Source organism: Rhinoderma darwinii, chromosome 4 (genome assembly GCF_050947455.1).
Source record: "Rhinoderma darwinii isolate aRhiDar2 chromosome 4, aRhiDar2.hap1, whole genome shotgun sequence".
NCBI lineage: Eukaryota > Metazoa > Chordata > Amphibia > Anura > Rhinodermatidae > Rhinoderma > Rhinoderma darwinii.
Genome location: NC_134690.1, coordinates 34,223,680 through 34,246,311, shown reverse-complemented (window position 1 = coordinate 34,246,311; position 22,632 = coordinate 34,223,680). Strand labels below are relative to the sequence as shown.

The window sequence follows — 22,632 nt, the reverse complement described above, 5'->3', positions numbered from 1 at the left end:
TCACTCACTTCTCCTGTAGTGGAATCCCCGGCCATAGAGTCGGGGATTCAGCTGCAGAAGTGAGTGACATCGCTGTGTCCATATATGGACAGTGTAGTCACTTACTTCTCCTGTAGCGGCATCCCCGGCCATAGAGTCGGGGATTCCGCTGCAGAAGTGAGTGACATCGCTGTGTCCATATATGGACAGTGTAGTCACTTACTTCTCCTGTAGCGGCATCCCCGGCCATAGAGTCGGGGATTCCGCTGCAGAAGTGAGTGACATCGCTGTGTCCATATATGGACAGTGTAGTCACGCACTTCTCCTGTAGCGGAATCCCCAATCCCCGGTCGGGGATTGGGGATTTTGACTCCTACAGGGAGCAAAAAAAGACCCTCCTCCTCCTCACATGCACTCTGCACTGTGAGGAGGAGGAGAGAGAGTGCGCGAGCGACGGTAGACTCGGCCATCACTCAGGACATATTCCGGTGATGGCCGTGTATTACCTGGCCCCATAGACTTTTATGGGAGCCGGGCGGCCGGGTACCCGGCCGAAAATAGGGAATGTCCCATTTTTTGACGGCCGGTTTTCCCGGCCGTCAAAAAATTGGTCGTGTAAATAGCCCCATTAGGGTTCTATTGTTCCTAATGCAGCCGGGTGCCGGCCGATTTATGAACGGCCGGCACCCGGCCAGGAAACCCTGTCGTGTGAATTCCGCCTAACTGAATAATACGTCCATACAGTGACTGAATAATACCTCCATAGAGTGACTGAATAATACCACCATTCAGTGACTGAATAATACCACCATACAGTGACTGAATAATACCACCATACAGTGACTAAATAATACCTCCATACAGTGACTAAATAATACCTCCATACAGTGACTGAATAATACCACCATACACTGACTGAATAATACCACCATACAGTGACTGAATAATAGCTCCAAACAGTAAATGAATAATAACTCCATACAGTAACTGAATAATACCACCATACAGTGACTGTATAGTAGCTCCATACAGTCAGTGAATAATACCTCCATACAGCCAATGAATAATACCTCCATACAGTATTTGAATAATACCTCCATACAGTGACTGAATACCACCATTCACTGACTGAATAATACCACCATACAGTGACTAAATAATACCACCATACAGTTACTGAATAATACCACCATACAGTGACTGAATAATACCACCATACAGTGACTGAATAATACCACCGTACAGTGACTAAATAATACCACCATAGAGTGACTTAATAATACCACCATGCAGTGACTGAATAATACCACCATGTAGTGACTGAATAATACCACCATGCTGGATCTATTGCACTAAGAATACCAGTGGTGCCCTGCAGACGCCATTGACTTTTAATGGGTCAGCTGGGCTCCGCCGAAGTGTCCGTCATTTTGACAGGAAAAATATAATCCTTTTTGTTCTACAGACTTACGGTATTCCCTCAATGGTAATCCAAAAAGGATAATCTCCAAATTCTGATGGCCTGGAAGAGAAAATACAAATCCAGTTAGAATAACAAAACTGAAACCTACCAAAAAAATCATCTATCATATTTGGCAAGGATGTGGTATCCTAGGCACAGTTAGCTCTGCCCACAGCCCGACCTGCAAGAAGCCTGTGAGGAAAGAGATGTGAGTGCTCAGTCTGTCTGTTGTTTGTGCCTCCATTTGTCTGTGAGTCTGAGTGTTTGTGTGTGTATAAATTCCAGTATGTGGGTATGTGTGTCTTTGTTTGTGTGAGTGTGTGTGTGTGTGTGTGTCTGAGTGCCTATATATGTATCTGTATAGTGGCGTAGCTATAGATATCGCATCGGTCGCAGCTGCGACCGGGCCCCCAAGCCTGTGGAGCCCGCAGGGCCCCGTTGCCACCCAGTGCTGACCGCTCTTCCAACTGTATTTGCGAACTCAGGACGCAAATACAGTTCAGTGCAATGCTGGAGTCCTGCTCCAGTATTCACTGTGCCGCGAGCGGCTCGGCGCAGGCAGGCGCGATGTAGTGAGTCACTCACAGCACAGACCGGAGGAGAAGGATTCTCCACCCATCGTGGGAATGGGGATAGGTAAGTAATTTTGTTTTTTTTCTATTAGGTATATACATATGGGGGCATTATACTGGGTATGGGAGGGGGGCTCATATTGTAGCTGCTGAGGGGGCATCATACTATATGGGGGGCATTATACTGTATGGAACAGCTATGGGGGCATTATAATCTATGGGGCAGCTATATGGGGCATTATACTGTATGGGGGCATTATACGGTATAGGACAGCTGAGGGGGCATTATACTGTATGGGGGGCATTATACTGTATGGGACTTCTAAGGGGGCATTATAATGTATGGGGGGCATTATACTGTATAGGACAGCTAAAGGTGACATTTTACTGTATGTGGGCATTATTTTGTATGCGGCAGCTATAGAGGGCATTATACTGTATGGGGAGCATTATACTGTGTGGGGCAGCTATAGGATGCATTATACTGTATGGGGGCATTGTACTGTATAGGACAGCTAAGGGGGGCATTATACTGTGTGGGGCATTATACTGTATAGGATAGCTAAGGGGGGCATTATACTGTATGGGGGCATTATACCTTATAGGACAGCTAAGGGGGGCATTATACTGTATGTGGCAGCTATGGAGGGCATTCTACTGTATGGGGAGCATTATACTGTATGGGGCAGCTATAGGGGGCATTATACTGTATGGGGGCATTATACTGTATGTGGCAGTAATTGAGGGCATAATACTGTATGGGGGCATTATACTGTATAGGACAGCTAAGGGGGGAATTATACTGTATGGGGCATTATATTGTATGGGACAGCTATGGGGGCATTATACTGTACTGTGCATATATAGGGGGCATTACACTGTATAGGGCATTATACTGTATGTGGCAGCTATGTAGGGCACTATAGTGTATGGGGGAATTATACTGAATGGGGCAGCTATAGGGGGCATTATACCGTATGAGGGCAATATACTGTACGGAGCAGCTATAGGGGGCATTATACTGTATGGGGGCATTATACTGTATGTGGCAGAAATGGAGGGCATTATACTGTATGGGGGCATTATACTGTATAGTACAGCTAAGGAGGCATTTTACTATATGGAGGGCATTATACTGTATTGGATAGCTATTGGGGGCATTATACTGTATGGGGCAGCTATAAGGGGGCTTAAAATACTGTATGGGGGCAATATACTGTATGTGGCAGCTATGGTGGGCATTATACTGTATGGGGGCACTATACTGTATGGGGGCATTATACTGTATGGGACAGCTTTGGGGGCTTTATACTGTATGTGGCAGCAATGGGGGGCATGATACTGTATGGGACAGCTATGGGGCATTATACTATATTGGACATTATAGTGCATGGGGCAGCTATGGGTGTCATTATACTGTATGGGGGCATTATACTGTATGTGGCGGCAATAGGGGGCTTTATACTGTATGGGGCATTATATTGTATGGAGTGCATTATACTCTATGGGGGGGCATTACATTGTATGGGGCAGCTATGGGTCGCAATACTGTATAGGACAGCTAAGGGGGGCATTATACTGTATGTGGCAGCTATGGGGCATTACACTGTGTGGGCAGCTATGGGGGCATTATGCTGTGTGTGGGCAGTTATGGGGGCATTATACCGTGTGGGGACAGCTATGGGGCATTATACTGTGGGGTCAGCTATGGGAGGCATTATACTGTGGAGGCATTCATGGGGTCTGTCGTGCAAGGCGGCTGGGTAAGGTGTGCGCAGGGGTCTGGTGCTGTTAGGAAGGAGTAGGGGGTCCAAGCTGAATTTTTGCTCCAGGGCCCTTTAGCTACGCCCCTGTATCTGTAAGTGTATATATTTCTGTGTGTGCATCTACTACATTATCTGTGTTCAGAGTTATGACTGTGTGTTATCTGTGGTGTTACATAGGACTGCAGGTGATATCTACTACATTATCTGTACTCAGAGAGTTATCACTGTGTGTTATCTGTGGTGTTACATAGGACTGCAGGTGATATCTACTACATTATCTGTAATCAGAGAGTTATCACTGTGTGTTATCTGTGGTGTTACATAGGACTGCAGGTGACATCTACTACATTATCTGTACTAAGAGTTATCACAGTGTGTTATCTGTGGTGTTACATAGGACTGCAGGTGACACTACTACATTATCTGTACTCAGAAAGTTATCACTGTGTTATCTGTGGTGTTACATAGGACTGCATATAACATCTACATTATCTGTATTTTTGTCAATCATTTTTGATTTGATTCAAGATTTTCTTATTTTTAGGAGTAATTAAGGAATTACTGTGCATGCAATTCCCATATCCCCAAAAAAATACCAGGACACAATTCTTTACATTAGAGTTATCCAATAATATATATTGATTATCAGGATTGTCCCTCAGCTGCTACGTGTGATCATGCTCACTTATAAAAGGCACAATGCTGATAATCATCATATATATATATATTTGGCTCAGAGAATAAGAAGAGCAACTATGAGTGCAGAGGAACGCCAGGAACAACGAGAAACCACTTCCCAAAACATTAAGAAGGCAAAACCCTGAAGTAAGACGACCCTGTAATGAAGAACGTCGTTCTCAAAGAGCACAATTATAAATACTTATCATTCCTTTTACTAGCAAACCCGTGTAACGAGCTTTCTATACTAGTATAATATGTCTCTCCTAGATAAACACACTTAAATAATGGAATCTATATATATATATATTCCCATAGATGATACCGTATTATCCTCCTTTATGTAGACATATTAGCACTCACCCCGGGATTACTCATATATCATCTACATGGAAGATTCCTATATCCAACACTAGAGAAATAGGCTCATTATTCAATAAGATAATTACCAGAAATACACCTCCGTCTCCTCAACTTTCTTCCTCCAACTGTTTAAGAAATAAAAAAAAATACCAATATTACACATAATTGTTCTTGAAAGGAATATAAAATATACTATTGTTCTCTGTTATAATATACGAAACAGTCGATACAAGGAGGAGGAGTTTCTCATAGCAACCAATCAGATTGCAGCTTTTATATATGGTATATTTTCCTTGGGCTTTGATTGCCTGATGGGAAAACGTGAGTGGTGATGTCAAAAGGGATCCTACATAAAAACAGGGTTGTGTCTAGAACATTTTTTCATAAAGCCTCCACACCCCAGGAGGCAAAAGCATTTTTCATTACTATCAATGCCTACTGCTTTCTGTGACTGAATAATACCCCCATACAGTGAATACCACCATACACTAACTGAATAATACCCCCACATCACCATACAGTTATGTCATTACAGTTTGATTCGTGGAGCCCCAAACTTTAAAACTACCACCAATCGAGGGACATCGGCTCTATCAAGTACAGCCGTCCTTATCAGGAACGTTGCATATGGTTTACTGTTTACTCAGGCACAGGGGCTCGTCCATATGATCTACTGTGCCTGGTACTACAGCTCAAGGCATCTCCTTCCTGTAAGGCATAGCCATACTCATATGTACAGGGCCGTTTCTGTGCAGATTAGACCCCGGTCAGACCCACACAGATTAAATATTCTAAGAATAGGCCATCGAATGTTAAATTCCAGGTAGTGAAGGGGTAACTTCCTTTGTGGTCTAGGGTATTAACCCCTTTGCGCAGCACAACGTAATAGCACGTCGTGGGGCTGAAGGTGATGTATCGAGGGGGCTCACGCGCTGAGCCCACTCCATATGCTGTGGGTATCAGCTGTGTATTACAGTTGACACCCAGTACTAACGGCCAGGAACAGCGATCGCAATGTTCCTGGCCGTGTAAACCGTCAAATGCTGCGGTAAAAAAAAAAGTTTAAAGAGAGGGAGCGGCCCCGTCCGACACCTCGTCTTCCTCCCACAACGCGATCGTAGGGTGCTGATGGTTGTCATGGCAGCCCAGGGCCCTAATAAAGGCCCCCAGGTCTGCTTTCACTCTGCCTCTGTTAAAGGGAATGTGACGCTAGAAAAAAATGTTGTTTTTTTTTAGTTAAACAATTAGTGTATAGGTGATTAAACATTGTTCTAATTTTTTTAATTTTTTTCACGAGTCAGGAAATATTATACATTTAATTCTAATTTATAATATTTCCCAGTGCTGGTCACTAGATGGAGCAATTCCCAAAATTGCAGCATTGCATGTGGTAAAGCAACCACATTGCTTTATGCTGCAAAATTTGAGAAAACTCACTCGCTCTAGTGAGCTCTCAGAATCCCCCCTCCTTTATCCTGGCTAGTGCCGGGAGAAACGAGGGGATTGAACGGTCAAACCTCCTACACTGTGTGTCGCCATTTTTTGAGCTAACACACAGTGTAGTAGGTTTACATACACTAGTAAACACACAGTAAAACACTTACATACACAGCATTATACTGTGTTGGGCAGCTATAGGATGCATTATACTGTATGGGGGCATTGTACTGTATAGGACAGCTAAGGGGGGCATTATACTGTGTGGGGCATTATACTGTATAGGACAGCTAAGGGGGCATTATACTGTATGGGGGCATTATACTGTATAGGACAGCTAAGGGGGGCATTATACTGTATGTGGCAGCTATGGGGGCTTTATACTGTATGTGGCAGCAATGGGGGGCATGATACTGTATGGGACAGCTATGGGGCATTATACTATATTGGACATTATAGTGCATGGGGCAGCTATGGGTGTCTCTATACTGTATGGTGGCATTATACTGTATGTGGCGGCAATAGGGGGCATTATACTGTATGGGGCATTATATTGTATGGAGTGCATTATACTCTATGGGGGCATTATATTGTATGGGGCAGCTATGGGTCGCAATATACTGTGGGGGCAGCCATGGGGGGTATGATACTGTGGAGGCAGCTATGGGGAGCATTATACTGTGTGGTGGCATCTATGGGGCATTACACTGTGTGGGCAGCTATGGGGGCATTATGCTGTGTGTGGGCAACCCTGTCGTGTGAATTCCGCCTAACTGAATAATACCTCCATACAGTGACTGAATAATACCACCATAGAGTGACTGAATAATACCACCATTCAGTGACTGAATAATACCACCATACAGTGACTGAATAATACAGTGACTAAATAATACCTCCATACAGTGACTAAATAATACCTCCATACAGTGACTGAATAATACCTCCATACAGTGACTAAATAATACCTCCATACAGTGACTGAATAATACCACCATACAGTGACTGAATAATAGCTCCAAACAGTAAATGAATAATAACTCCATACAGTAACTGAATAATACCACCATACAGTGACTGTATAGTAGCTCCATACAGTCAATGAATAATACCTCCATACAGTATTTGAATAATACCTCCATACAGTGACTGAATACCACCATTCACTGACTGAATAATACCACCATACAGTGACTAAATAATACCACCATACAGTTACTGAATAATACCACCATACAGTGACTGAATAATACCACCATAGAGTGACTGAATAATACCACCGTACAGTGACTAAATAATACCACCATAGAGTGACTTAATAATACCACCATGCAGTGACTGAATAATACCACCATACAGTGACTGAATAATACCACCATGCAGTGACTGAATAATACCACCATAGAGTGACTTAATAATACCACCATGTAGTGACTGAATAATACCACCATGTAGTGACTGAATAATACCACCATGCTGGATCTATTGCACTAAGAATACCAGTGGTGCCCTGCAGACGCCATTGACTTTTAATGTGTCAGCTGGGCTCCGCCGAAGTGTCCGTCATTTTGACAGGAAAAATATAATCCTTTTTGTTCTACAGACTTACGGTATTTCCTCATGGGTAATCCAAAAAGGATCATCTCCATATCCTGATGGCCTGGAAGAGAAAATACAAATCCAGTTAGAATAACAAAACTGAAACCTACCAAAAAAATCATCTATCATATTTGGCAAGGATGTGGTGTCCGAGGCACAGTTAGCTCTGCCCATAGCCCGACATGCAAGAAGCCTGTGAGGAAGGAGATGTGAGTGCTCAGTCTGTCTGTTGTTTGTGCCTCCATTTGTTTGTGAGTCTGAGTGTTTGTGTGTGTATAAATTCCTGTATGTGGGTATGTGTGTCTTTGTGTGTGTGTGTGTGTGTGTGTGTGTGTGTGTGTGTGTATAAATTCCAGTATGTGGGTATGTGTGTGTGTGTGTGTGTGTGTGTGTGTGTGTGCCTAAGTGCCTATATATGTATCTGTATAGTGGCGTAGCTATAGAGATCGCATCGGTCGCAGCTGCGACCGGGCCCCCAAGCCTGTGGAGCCCGCAGGGCCCCGTTGCCACCCAGTGCTGACCGCTCTTCCAACTGTATTTGCGTCCTCAGGACGCAAATACAGTTCAGTGCAATGCTGGAGTCCTGCTCCAGTATTCACTGTGCCGCGAGCGGCTCGGCGCAGGCAGGCACGATGTAGTGAGTCACTCACAGCACAGACCGGAGGAGAAGGATTCTCCACCCATCGTGGGAATGGGGATAGGTAAGTAATTATGTTATTATTTTTCTATTAGGTATGTACATATGGGGGCATTATACTGGGTATGAGAGGGGGGCTCATATGGTAGCTGCTGAGGGGGCATCATACTATATGGGGGGCATTATACTGTATGGAACAGCTGTGGGGGCATTATAATCTATGGGGCAGCTATATGGGGCATTATACTGTATGGGGGCATTATACTGTATAGGACAGCTGAGGGGGCATTATACTGTATGGGGGCATTATACTGTATAGGACAGCTAAGGGGGCATTATACTGTATGGGGGCATTATACTGTATAGGACAGCTGAGGGTGCATTATACTGTATGGGGGGCATTATACTGTATGGGACTTCTAAGGGGGCATTATAATGTATAGGGAGCATTATACTGTATAGGACAGCTAAAGGTGGCATTTTACTGTATGTGGGCATTATTTTGTATGTGGCAGCTATAGAGGGCATTATACTGTATGGGGAGCATTATACTGTGTGGGGCAGCTATAGGATGCATTATACTGTATGGGGGCATTGTACTGTATAGGACAGCTAAGGGGGGCATTATACTGTATGGGGGCATTATACTGTATAGGACAGCTAAGGGGGGCATTATACTGTATGTGACAGCTATGGAGGGCATTTTACTGTATAGGGAGCATTATACTGTATGGGGCAGCTATAGGGGGCATTATACTGTATGGGGGCATTATATTGTATGTGGCAGTAATGGAGGGCATAATAATGTATGGGGGCATTATACTGTATAGGACAGCTAAGGGGGGAATTATACTGTATGGGGCATTATATTGTATGGGACAGCTATGGGGGGCATTATACTGTACTGTGCAGATATAGGGGGCATTATACTGTATAGGGCATTATACTGTATGTGGCAGCTATGTAGGGCACTATAGTGTATGGGGGAATTATACTGAATGGGGCAGCTATAGGGGGCATTATACCGTATGGGGGCAATATACTGTACGGAGCAGCTATAGGGGGCATTATACTGTATAGAGGCATTATACTGTATGTGGCAGCAATGGAGGGCATTATACTGTGTGGGGCATTATACTGTATAGGACAGCTAAGGGGGCATTTTACTATATGGAGGGCATTATACTGTATGGGATAGCTATTGGGGGCATTATACTGTATGGGGCAGCTAAAAGGGGGCTTAAAATACTGTATGGGGGCAATATACTGTATGTGGCAGCTATGGTGGGCATTATACTGTATGGGGGCATAATACTGTATTGGACAGCTATGGGGGCTTTATACTGTATGTGGCAGCAATGGGGGGCATGATACTGTATGGGACAGCTATGGGGCATTATACTATATTGGACATTATAGTGCATGGGGCAGCTATGGGTGTCATTATACTGTATGGGGGCATTATACTGTATGTGGCGGCAATAGGGGGCATTATACTGTATGGGGCATTATATTGTATTGAGTGCATTATATTCTATGGGGGCATTATATTGTATGGGACAGCTATGGGTCGCAATATACTGTGGGGGCAGCCATGGGGGGTATGATACTGTGGAGGCAGCTATGGGGGGCATTATACTGAGTGGTGGCATCTATGGGGCATTACACTGTGTGGGCAGCTATGGGGGCATTATGCTGTGTGTGGGCAGATATGGGGGCATTATACCGTGTAGGGGCAGCTATGGGGCATTATACTGTGGGGTCAGCTATGGGAGGCATTATACTGTGGAGGCATTCATGGGGTCTGTCGTGCAAGGCGGCTGGGTAAGGTGTGCATGCAGTAATTGAATAATACCACCATATAGTAACTGAATAATACCACAATACACTGACTGAATAATACCTCCATACAGTGACTATATAATACTACCATGCAGTAACTGAATAATACCACCATACACTGACTGAATAATACCTCCATACAGTGACTAAATAATACCACCATACAGTGACTAAATAATACCACCATACAGTCACTGAATAATACCACCATACAGTGACTGAATAATACCACCATACAGTAACTGAATAATACCACCATACACTGACTGAATAATACCTCCATACAGTGACTATATAATACTACCATGCAGTAACTGAATAATATCTCCATACAGTGACTGAATAATACCTCCATACAGTGACTAAATAATACCACCATACAGTGACTAAATAATACCACCATACAGTGACTGAATAATACCACCATACAGTAACTGAATAATACCACCATACACTGACTGAATAATACCTCCATACAGTGACTATATAATACTACCATGCAGTAACTGAATAATACCACCATTCACTGACTGAATAATACCTCCATACAGTGACTAAATAATACCACCATACAGTGACTAAATAATACCACCATACAGTGACTGAATAATACCACCATACAGTAACTGAGTAATACCACCATACACTGACTGAATAATAGCTGCAGACACTGACAGAATAATACCACCATACACTAAGGCCTCATTCACACGACAGGGTCCGAGTGTCGGCCGGGAAAATCGGCCGTTTTTGGCCGATTTTCCCGGCCGGTTTGGATCCGGTTTGCATCCGTTCCGGGCCGAGTTGCCGTTTTTACCGGCCGATTTGGACCCGATTTGCATCCGTTTTTTTCCCTGTCCGTTTTAAAATCGGATGAATTTCATTTAAATTTTTTGCCACACACAGCCCTTTGTAGATAATGCCACAGCCCCCCTGGTAGGTAATGCCACACAGCCCCCTGTTGGTGATGCCACACAGCCCCCTGTTGGTGATGCCACACAGCCCCCTGTTGGTGATGCCACACAGCCCACTGTGGTTGGTGATGCCACACAGCCCTCTGTAGGTGATGCCACACAGCCCCCTGTAGGTGATGCCACCAAGTCCCCTGTAGGTGATGACACCAAGTCCCATGTAGGTGATGCTACCAAGTCCCCTGTAGGTGATGCCACCCAGCCCCCTGTAGGTGATGCCACCCAGCCCCCTGTAGGTGATGCCACCCAGCCCCCTGTAGGTGATGCCACACAGCCACCTGTAGGCGATGCCACACAGCCACCTGTAGGCGATGCCACCCTGCCCCCTGTAGGCGATGCCACACAGCCCCCTGCAGGCGATGCCACACAGCCCCTTGCAGGCGAAGCCACCCTGCCCCCTGTAGGCGATGCCACCCTGCCCCCTGTAGGTGATGCCACCCAGCCCCCTGCAGGCGATGCCACCCAGCCCCCTGCAGGCGATGCCACCCTGTATCCTGTAGGCGATGCCACCCTGCCCCCTGTAGGCGATGCCACCCAGCCCCCTGTAGGCGATGCCACCCAGCCCCCTGTAGGTGATGCCACCCAGCCCCCTGTAGTTGATGCCACCCAGCCCCCTGTAGGTGGTGCCACCAAGCCCCCTGTAGGTGGTGCCACCAAGCCCCCTGTAGGTGATGCCACCAAGTCCCCTGTAGGTGATGCCACCAAGTCCCCTGTAGGTGATGCCACACAGCCCCCTGTAGGTTGCACCCATTCCCCCCTTCCAGGAGAAGTCACTGACTTCAATGTCCAAATATGGACAGTGGAGTCACTGACTTCTCCTGGAGAGGAATTCCCTGCCACCGGTCGGGAATTCCGCTTCAGAAGTGAGTGACGTCACTGTCCATATATGGACAGTGTAGTCACTCACTTCTCCTGTAGCGGAATCCCCGGCCATAGAGTCGGGGATTCCGCTGCAGAAGTGAGTGACATCGCTGTGTCCATATATGGACAGTGTAGTCACTCACTTCTCCTGTAGCGGAATCCCCGGCCATAGAGTCGGGGATTCCGCTGCAGAAGTGAGTGACATCGCTGTGTTCATATATGGACAGTGTAGTCACTCACTTCTCCTGTAGCGGAATCCCCGGCCATAGAGTCGGGGATTCCGCTGCAGAAGTGAGTGACATCGCTGTGTTCATATATGGACAGTGTAGTCACTCACTTCTCCTGTAGCGGAATCCCCGGCCATAGAGTCGGGGATTCAGCTGCAGAAGTGAGTGACATCGCTGTGTCCATATATGGACAGTGTAGTCACTTACTTCTCCTGTAGCGGCATCCCCGGCCATAGAGTCGTGGATTCCGCTGCAGAAGTGAGTGACATCGCTGTGTTCATATATGGACAGTGTAGTCACTCACTTCTCCTGTAGCGGAATCCCCGGCCATAGAGTCGGGGATTCAGCTGCAGAAGTGAGTGACATCGCTGTGTCCATATATGGACAGTGTAGTCACTTACTTCTCCTGTAGCAGCATCCCCGGCCATAGAGTCGGGGATTCCGCTGCAGAAGTGAGTGACTTCGCTGTGTCCATATATGGACAGTGTAGTCACGCACTTCTCCTGTAGCGGAATCCCCAATCCCCTCCCCTACAGGGAGCAAAAAAAGACCCTCCTCCTCCTCCTCACATGCACTCTGCACTGTGAGGAGGAGGAGAGAGAGTGCGCGAGCGACGGTAGACCCGGCCATCACTCAGGACATATTCCGGTGATGGCCGTGTATTACCCGGCCCCATAGACTTTTATGGGAGCCGGGCGGCCGGGTACCCGGCCGAAAATAGGGCTTGTCCCATTTTTTGACGGCTGGTTTTCCCGGCCGTCAAAAAATTGGTCGTGTGAATAGCCCCATTAGGGGTGTATTGTTCCTAATGCAGCCGGGTGCCGGCCGATTTATGAACGGCCGGCACCCGGCCGGGAAACCCTGTCGTGTGAATTCCGCCTAACTGAATAATACCTCCATACCGTGACTGAATAATACCACCATAGAGTGACTGAATAATACCACCATTCAGTGACTGAATAATACCACCATACAGTGACTGAATAATACAACCATACAGTGACTAAATAATACCTCCATACAGTGACTAAATAATACCTCCATACAGTGACTGAATAATACCACCATACACTGACTGAATAATACCACCATACAGTGACTGTATAGTAGCTCCATACAGTCAATGAATAATACCTCCATACAGTCAATGAATAATACCTCCATACAGTATTTGAATAATACCTCCATACAGTGACTGAATACCACCATTCACTGACTGAATAATACCACCATACAGTGACTAAATAATACCACCATACAGTGACTGAATAACACCACCATACAGTGACTGAATAATACCACCGTACAGTGACTAAATAATACCACCATAGAGTGACTTAATAATACCACCATGCAGTGACTGAATAATACCACCATGTAGTGACTGAATAATACCACCATGCTGGATCTATTGCACTAAGAATACCAGTGGTGCCCTGCAGACGCCATTGACTTTTAATGGGTCAGCTGGGCTCCGCCGAAGTGTCCGTCATTTTGACAGGAAAAATATAATCCTTTTTGTTCTACAGACTTACGGTATTTCCTCAATGGTAATCCAAAAAGGATCATCTCCATATTCTGATGGCCTGGAAGAGAAAATACAAATCCAGTTAGAATAACAAAACTGAAACCTACCAAAAAAATCATCTATCATATTTGGCAAGGATGTGGTGTCCGAGGCACAGTTAGCTCTGCCCACAGCCCGACCTGCAAGAAGCCTGTGAGGAAGGAGATGTGAGTGCTCAGTCTGTCTGTTGTTTGTGCCTCCATTTGTCTGTGAGTCTGAGTGTTTGTGTGTATAAATTCCAGTATGTGGGTATGTATGTCTTTGTGTGTGTGTGTGTGTGTGTGTGTGTGTGTGTGTGTGTGTGTGTGTGCGTGTGCGTGTGTGTGTCTAAGTGCCTATATATGTATCTGTATAGAGGCGTAGCTATAGAGATCGCATCGGTCGCAGCTGCGACCGGGCCCCAAAGCCTGTGGAGCCCGCAGGGCCCCGTTGCCACCCAGTGCTGACCGCTCTTCCAACTGTATTTGCGTCCTCAGGACGCAAATACAGTTCAGTGCAATGCTGGAGTCCTGCTCCAGTATTCACTGTGCCGCGAGCGGCTCGGCGCAGGCAGGCGCGATGTAGTGAGTCACTCACAGCACAGACCGGAGGAGAAGGATTCTCCACCCATCATGGGAATGGGGATAGGTAAATAATTATGTTTTTTTCTATTAGGTATGTACATATGGGGGAATTATACTGGGTATGAGAGGGGGGCTCATATGGTAGCTGCTGAGGGGGCATCATACTATATGGGGGGCATTATACTGTATGGAACAGCTATGGGGGGCATTATAATCTATGGGGCAGCTATATGGGGCATTATACTGTATAGGACAGCTGAGGGGGCATTATACTGCATGGGGGGCATTATACTGTATAGGACAGCTAAAGGTGGCATTTTACTGTATGTGGGCATTATTTTGTATGTGGCAGCTATAGAGGGCATTATACTGTATGGGGAGCATTATACTGTATAGGACAGCTAAGGGGGGCATTATACTGTATGGGGGCATTGTACTGTATAGGACAGCTAAGGGGGGCATTATACTGTGTGGGGCATTATACTGTATAGGACAGCTAAGGGGGACATTATACTGTATGGGGGCATTATACTGTATAGGACAGCTAAGGGGGCAATATACTGTATGTGGCAGCTATGGAGGGCATTCTACTGTATGGGGAGCATTATACTGTATGGGGCAGCTATAGGGGGCATTATACTGTATGGGGGCATTATACTGTATGTGGCAGTAATGGAGGGCATAATACCTGTATGGGGGCATTATACTGTATAGGACAGCTAAGGGGGGCATTATACTGTATGGGGCATTATATTGTATGGGATAGCTATGGGGGGCATTATACTGTACTGTGCAGATATAGGGGCATTATACTGTATAGGGCATTATGCTGTATGTGGCAGCTATGTAGGGCACTATAGTGTATGGGGGAATTATACTGAATGGGGCAGCTATAGGGGGCATTATACCGTATGGGGGCAATATACTGTACGGAGCAGCTATAGGGGGCATTATACTGTATGGGGGCATTATACTGTATGTGGCAGAAATGGAGGGCATTATACTGTATGGGGGCATTATACTGTATAGGACAGCTAAGGGGGCATTTTACTATATGGAGGGCATTATACTGTATGGGATAGCTATTGGGGGCATTATACTGTATGGGGCAGCTATAAGGGGGCTTAAAATACTGTATGGGGGCAATATACTGTATGTGGCAGCTATGGTGGGCATTATACTGTATGGGGGCAATATACTGTATGGGGGCATTATACTGTATGGGACAGCTATGGGGGCTTTATACTGTATGTGGCAGCAATGGGGGGCATGATACTGTATGGGACAGCTATGGGGCATTATACTATATTGGACATTATAGTGCATGGGGCAGCTATGGGTGTCATTATACTGTATGGGGGCATTATACTGTATGTGGCGGCAATAGGGGGCATTATACTGTATAGGGCATTATATTGTATAGAGTGCAGTATACTCTATGGGGGGCATTATATTGTATGGGGCAGCTATGGGTCGCAATATACTGTGGGGGCAGCCATGGGGGGGGCATGATACTGTGGAGGCAGCTATGGGCAACATTATACTGTGTGGTGGCATCTATGGGGCATTACACTGTGTGGGCAGCTATGGGGGCATTATGCTGTGTGTGGGCAGTTATGGGGGCATTATACCGTGTGGGGACAGCTATGGGGCATTATACTGTGGGGTCAGCTATGGGAGGCATTATACTGTGGAGGCATTCATGGGGTCTGTCGTGCAAGGCGGCTGAGTAAGGAGTGCGCAGGGGTCTGGTGGTGTTGGGAAGGAGTAGGGGGTCCAAGCTGAATTTTTGCTCCAGGGCCCTTTAGCTACGCCCCTGTATCTGTAAGTGTATATATTTCTGTGTGTGCATCTACTACATTATCTGTGTTCAGAGTTATGACTGTGTGTTATCTGTGGTGTTACATAGCACTGCAGGTGATATCTACTACATTATCTGTACTCAGAGAGTTATCACTGTGTGTTATCTGTGGTGTTACATAGGACTGCAGGTGATATCTACTACATTATCTGTACTAAGAGTTATCACAGTGTGTTATCTGTGGTGTTACATAGGACTGCAGGTGACACTACTACATTATCTGTACTCAGAGTTATCACTGGGTGTAGAGCTGGTCGATTTTTCCCAAAAAATAAAATCTAGATTTTTGTCAATCATTTTTGATTTGATTCAAGATTTTCTTATTTTTAGGAGTAATTAAGGAATTACTGTGCATGCAATTCCCATATCTCAAAAAAAATACCAGGACACAATTCTTTAGATTAGAGTTATCCAATAATATATATTGATTATCAGGATTGTCCCTCAGCTGCTACGTGTGATCATGCTCACTTATAAAAGGCACAATGCTGATAATCATCATATATATATATATTTGGCTCAGAGACTAAGAAGAGCAACTATGAGTGCAGAGGAACGCCAGGAACAACGAGAAACCACTTCCCAAAACAAGGCGTTAAGAAGGCAAAACCCTGAAGTAAGACGACCCTGTAATGAAGAACGTCGTTCTCAAAGAGCACAATTATAAATACTTATCATTCCTTTTACTAGCAAACCCGTGTAACGAGCTTTCTATACTAGTATAATATGTCTCTCCTAGATAAACACACTTAAATAATGGAATCTATATATATATATATTCCCATAGATGATACCGTATTATCGTCCTTTATGTAGACATATTAGCACTCACCCCGGGATTACTCATATATCATCTACATGGAAGATTCCTATATCCAACACTAGAGAAATAGGCTCATTATTCAATAAGATAATTACCAGAAATACACCTCCGTCTCCTCAACTTTCTTCCTCCAACTGTTTAAGAAATAAAAAAAATACCAATATTACACATAATTGTTCTTGAAAGGAATATAAAATATACTATTGTTCTCTGTTATAATATACGAAACAGTCGATACAAGGAGGAGGAGTTTCTCATAGCAACCAATCAGATTGCAGCTTTTATATATGGTATATTTTCCCTGGGCTTTGATTGCCTGATGGGAAAACGTGAGTGGTGATGTCAAAAGGGATCCTACATAAAAACTGGGTTGTGTCTAGAACATTTTTTCATAAAGCCTCCACACCCCAGGAGGCAAAAGCATTTTTCATTACTATCAATGCCTACTGCTTTCTGTGACTGAATAATACCCCCATACAGTGAATACCACCATACACTAACTGAATAATACCCCCACATCACCATACAGTTATGTCATTACAGTTTGATTCGTGGAGCCCCAAACTTTAAAACTACCACCAATCGAGGGACATCGGCTCTATCAAGTACAGCCGTCCTTATCAGGAACGTTGCATATGGTTTACTGTTTACTCAGGCACAGGGGCTCGTCCATATGATCTACTGTGCCTGGTACTACAGCTCAAGGCATCTCCTTCCTGTAAGGCATAGCCATACTCATATGTACAGGGCCGTTTCTGTGCAGATTAGACCCCAGTCAGACCCACACAGATCAAACATTCTAAGAATAGGCCATCGAATGTTAAATTCCAGGTAGTGAAGGGGTAACTTCCTTTGTGGTCTAGGGTATTAACCCCTTTGCGCAGCACAACGTAATAGCACGTCGTGGGGCTGAAGGTGATGTATCGAGGGGGCTCACGCGCTGAGCCCACTCCATATGCTGTGGGTATCAGCTGTGTATTACAGTTGACACCCAGTACTAACGGCCAGGAACAGCGATCGCAATGGCCCCGTCCGACACCTCGTCTTCCTCCCACAACGCGATCGTAGGGTGCTGATGGTTGTCATGGCAGCCCAGGGCCCTAATAAAGGCCCCGAGGTCTGCTTTCACTCTGCCTCTGTTAAAGGGAATGTGACGCTAGAAAAAAATGTTTGTTTTTTTTAGTTAAACAATTAGTGTATAGGTGATTAAACATTGTTCTAATTATTTAATTTTTTTCACGAGTCAGGAAATATTATAAATTAGATTCTAATTTATAATATTTCCCAGTGCTGGTCACTAGATGGAGCAATTCCCAAAATTGCAGTATTGCATGTGGTAAAGCAACCACATTGCTTTATGCTGCAAAATTTGAGAAAACTCACTCGCTCTAGTGAGCTCTCAGAATCCCCCCTCCTTTATCCTGGCTAGTTCCGGGAGAAACGAGGGGATTGAACGGTCAAACCTCCTACACTGTGTGTCGCCATTTTTTGAGCTAACACACAGTGTAGTTGGTTTACATACACTAGTAAACACACAGTAAAACACTTACATACACAGCATTATACTGTGTGGGGCAGCTATAGGATGCATTATACTGTATGGGGGCATTGTACTGTTTAGGACAGCTAAGGGGGGCATTATACTGTGTGGGGCATTATACTGTATAGGACAGCTAAGGGGGGCATTATACTGTATGGGGGCATTATACTGTATATGACAGCTAAGGGGGGCATTATACTGTATGTGGCAGCTATGGGGGCTTTATACTGTATGTGGCAGCAATGGGGGGCATGATACTGTATGGGACAGCTATGGGGCATTATACTATATTGGACATTATAGTGCATGGGGCAGCTATGGGTGTCATTATACTGTATGGGGGCATTATACTGTATGTGGCGGCAATAGGGGGCATTATACTGTATGGGGCATTATATTGTATGGAGTGCATTATACTCTATGGGGGCATTATATTGTATGGGGCAGCTATGGGTCGCAATATACTGTGGGGGCAACCATGGAGGGTATGATACTGTGGAGGCAGCTATGGGGGGCATTATACTGAGTGGTGGCATCTATGGGGCATTACACTGTGTGGGCAGCTATGGGGGCATTATGCTGTGTGTGGGCAGTTATGGGGGCATTATACCGTGTAGGGGCAGCTATGGGGCATTATACTGTGGGGTCAGCTATGGGAGGCATTATACTGTGGAGGCATTCATGGGGTCTGTCGTGCAAGGCGGCTGGGTAAGGTGTGCATGCAGTAATTGAATAATACCACCATATAGTAACTGAATAATACCACCATACACTGACTGAATAATACCTCCATACAGTGACTATATAATACTACCATGCAGTAACTGAATAATACCACCATACACCGACTGAATAATACCTCCATACAGTGACTAAATAATACCACCATACAGTGACTAAATAATACCACCATACAGTGACTGAATAATACCACCATACAGTAACTGAATAATACCACCATACAGTGACTATATAATACTACCATACAGTAACTGAATAATACCACCATTCACTGACTAAATAATACCTCTATACAGTGACTATATAATACTACCATGCAGTAACTGAATAATACCACCATTCACTGACTAAATAATACCTCCATACAGTGACTAAATAATACCACCGTGCAGTGACTAAATAATACCACCATTCAGTGACTAAATAATACCACCATACAGTAACTGAAAAATACCCCCCTACACTGACTGAATAATAGCTGCAGACACTGACAGAATAATACCACCATACACTAAGGCCTCATTCACACGACAGGGTCCGAGTGTCGGCCGGGACAATCGGCCGTTTTTGGCCGATTTTCCCGGCCGGTTTGCATCCGGTTTGCATCCGTTCCGGGCCGAGTTTCCGTTTTTACCGGCCGATTTGGACCCGATTTGCATCCGTTTTTTTCCCTGTCCGTTTTAAAATCGGATGATTTTCATTTCAATTTTTTGCCCCACACAGCCCTTTGTAGATAATGCCACAGCCCCCCTGGTAGGTAATGCCACCCAGCCCCCTGTAGGTAATGCCACACAGCCCCCTGTTGGTGATGAAACACAGCCCCCTGTTGGTGATGCCACACAGCCCTCTGTAGGTGATGCCACACAGCCCCCTGTAGGTGATGCCACACAGCCCCCTGTAGGTAATGCCACCAAGTCCCCTGTAGGTGATGCCACCAAGTCCCCTGTAGGTGATGCCACCAAGTCCCCTGTAGGTGATGCCACCCAGCCCCCTGTAGGTGATGCCACCCAGCCCCCTGTAGGGGATGCCACACAGCCACCTGTAGGCGATGCCACACAGCCACCTGTAGGCGATGCCACACAGCCACCTGTAGGCGATGCCACCCTGCCCCCTGTAGGCGATGCCACACAGCCCCCTGCAGGCGATGCCACACAGCCCCTTGCAGGCAATGCCACCCTGCCCCCTGTAGGTGATGCCACCCTGCCCCCTGTAGGCGATGCCACCCAGCCCCCTGTAGGCGATGCCACCCAGCCCCCTGTAGGCGATGCCACCCAGCCCCCTGTAGGCGATGCCACCCAGCCCCCTGCAGGCGGTGCCACCAAGCCCCCTGTAGGTGGTGTCACCAAGCCCCCTGTAGGTGATGCCACCAAGTCCCCTGTAGGTGATGCCACACAGCCCCCTGTAGGTTGCACCCATCCCCCCCTTCCAGGAGAAGTCACTGACTTCGATGTCCATATATGGACAGTGGAGTCACTGACTTCTCCTGGAGAGGAAATCCCTGCCACAGGTCGGGAATTCCGCTTCAGAAGTGAGTGACGTCACTGTCCATATATGGACAGTGTAGTCACTCACTTCTCCTGTAGCGGAATCCCCGGCCATAGAGTCGGGGATTCCGCTGCAGAAGTGAGGGACATCGCTGTGTCCATATATGGACAGTGTAGTCACTCACTTCTCCTGTAGCGGAATCCCCGGCCATAGAGTCTGGGATTCCGCTGCAGAAGTGAGTGACATCGCTGTGTCTATATATGGACAGTGTAGTCACTCACTTCTCCTGTAGCGGAATCCCCGGCCATAGAGTCGGGGATTCAGCTGCAGAAGTGAGTGACATCGCTGTGTCCATATATGGATAGTGTAGTCACTTATTTCTCCTGTAGAGGCATCCCCGGCCATAGAGTCGGGGGATTCCGCTGCAGAAGTGAGTGACTTCGTTGTGTCCATATATGGACAGTGTAGTCACGCACTTCTCCTGTAGCGGAATCCCCGACCGGGGATTGGGGATTTCGACTCCTACAGGGAGCAAAAAAAGAACCTCCTCCTCTGCACTCTACACTGTGAGGAGGAGGAGAGAGAGTGCGCGTGCGACGGTAGACCCGGCCATCACTCAGGACATATTCCGGTGATGGCCGTGTATTACCCGGCCCCATAGACTTCTATGGGAGCCGGGCGGCCGGGTACCCGGCCGAAAATAGGGCATGTCCCGGCCGTCAAAAAATTGGTCGTGTGAATAGCCCCATTAGGGGTCTATTGTTCCTAATGCAGCCGGGTGCCGGCCGATTTATAAACGGCCGGCACCCGGCCGGGAAACCCTGTCGTGTGAATTCCGCCTAACTGAATAATACCTCCATACAGTGACTGAATAATACCACCATAGAGTGACTGAATAATACCACCATACAGTGACTGAATAATACCACCATACAGTGACTAAATAATACCTCCATACAGTGACTAAATAATACCTCCATACAGTGACTGAATAATACCACCGTACAGTGACTAAATAATACCACCATAGAGTGACTTAATAATACCACCATGCAGTGACTGAATAATACCACCATGTAGTGACTGAATAATACCACCATACACTGACTGAATAATACCACCATACAGTGACTGAATAATAGCTCCAAACAGTAAATGAATAATAACTCCATACAGTAAGTGAATAATACCACCATACAGTGACTGTATAGTAGCTCCATACAGTCAATGAATAATACCTCAATACAGTCAATGAATAATACCTCCATACAGTATTTGAATAATACCTCCATACAGTGACTGAATACCACCATTCACTGACTGAATAATACCACCATACAGTGACTAAATAATACCACCATACAGTGACTGAATAATACCACCATAGAGTGACTTAATAATACCACCATGCAGTGACTGAATAATACCACCATGTAGTGACTGAATAATACCACCATGCTGGATCTATTGCACTAAGAATACCAGTGGTGCCCTGCAGACGCCATTGACTTTTAATGGGTCAGCTGGGTTCCGCCGAAGTGTCCGTCATTTTGACAGGAAAAATATAATCCTTTTTGTTCTACAGACTTACGGTATTTCCTCAAGGGTAATCCAAAAAGGATCATCTCCATATCCTGATGGCCTGGAAGAGAAAATAC

The 22,632-nt window shown here is 45.8% G+C and overlaps 1 protein-coding gene across 1 annotated transcript in view; it reads right to left on the bottom strand.

Moving 5' to 3' along the window:
* The window catches only part of LOC142760389 (uncharacterized), a 73,672-nt gene that overhangs the window by 39,677 nt on the left and 11,363 nt on the right, over positions 1-22,632 (bottom strand). Inside the window, exon 2 of the mRNA XM_075863573.1 lies at positions 1,451-1,501. Coding sequence (XP_075719688.1) covers positions 1,451-1,501 — 51 coding nt within the window. The remainder of the gene's footprint in view (positions 1-1,450; positions 1,502-22,632) is intronic.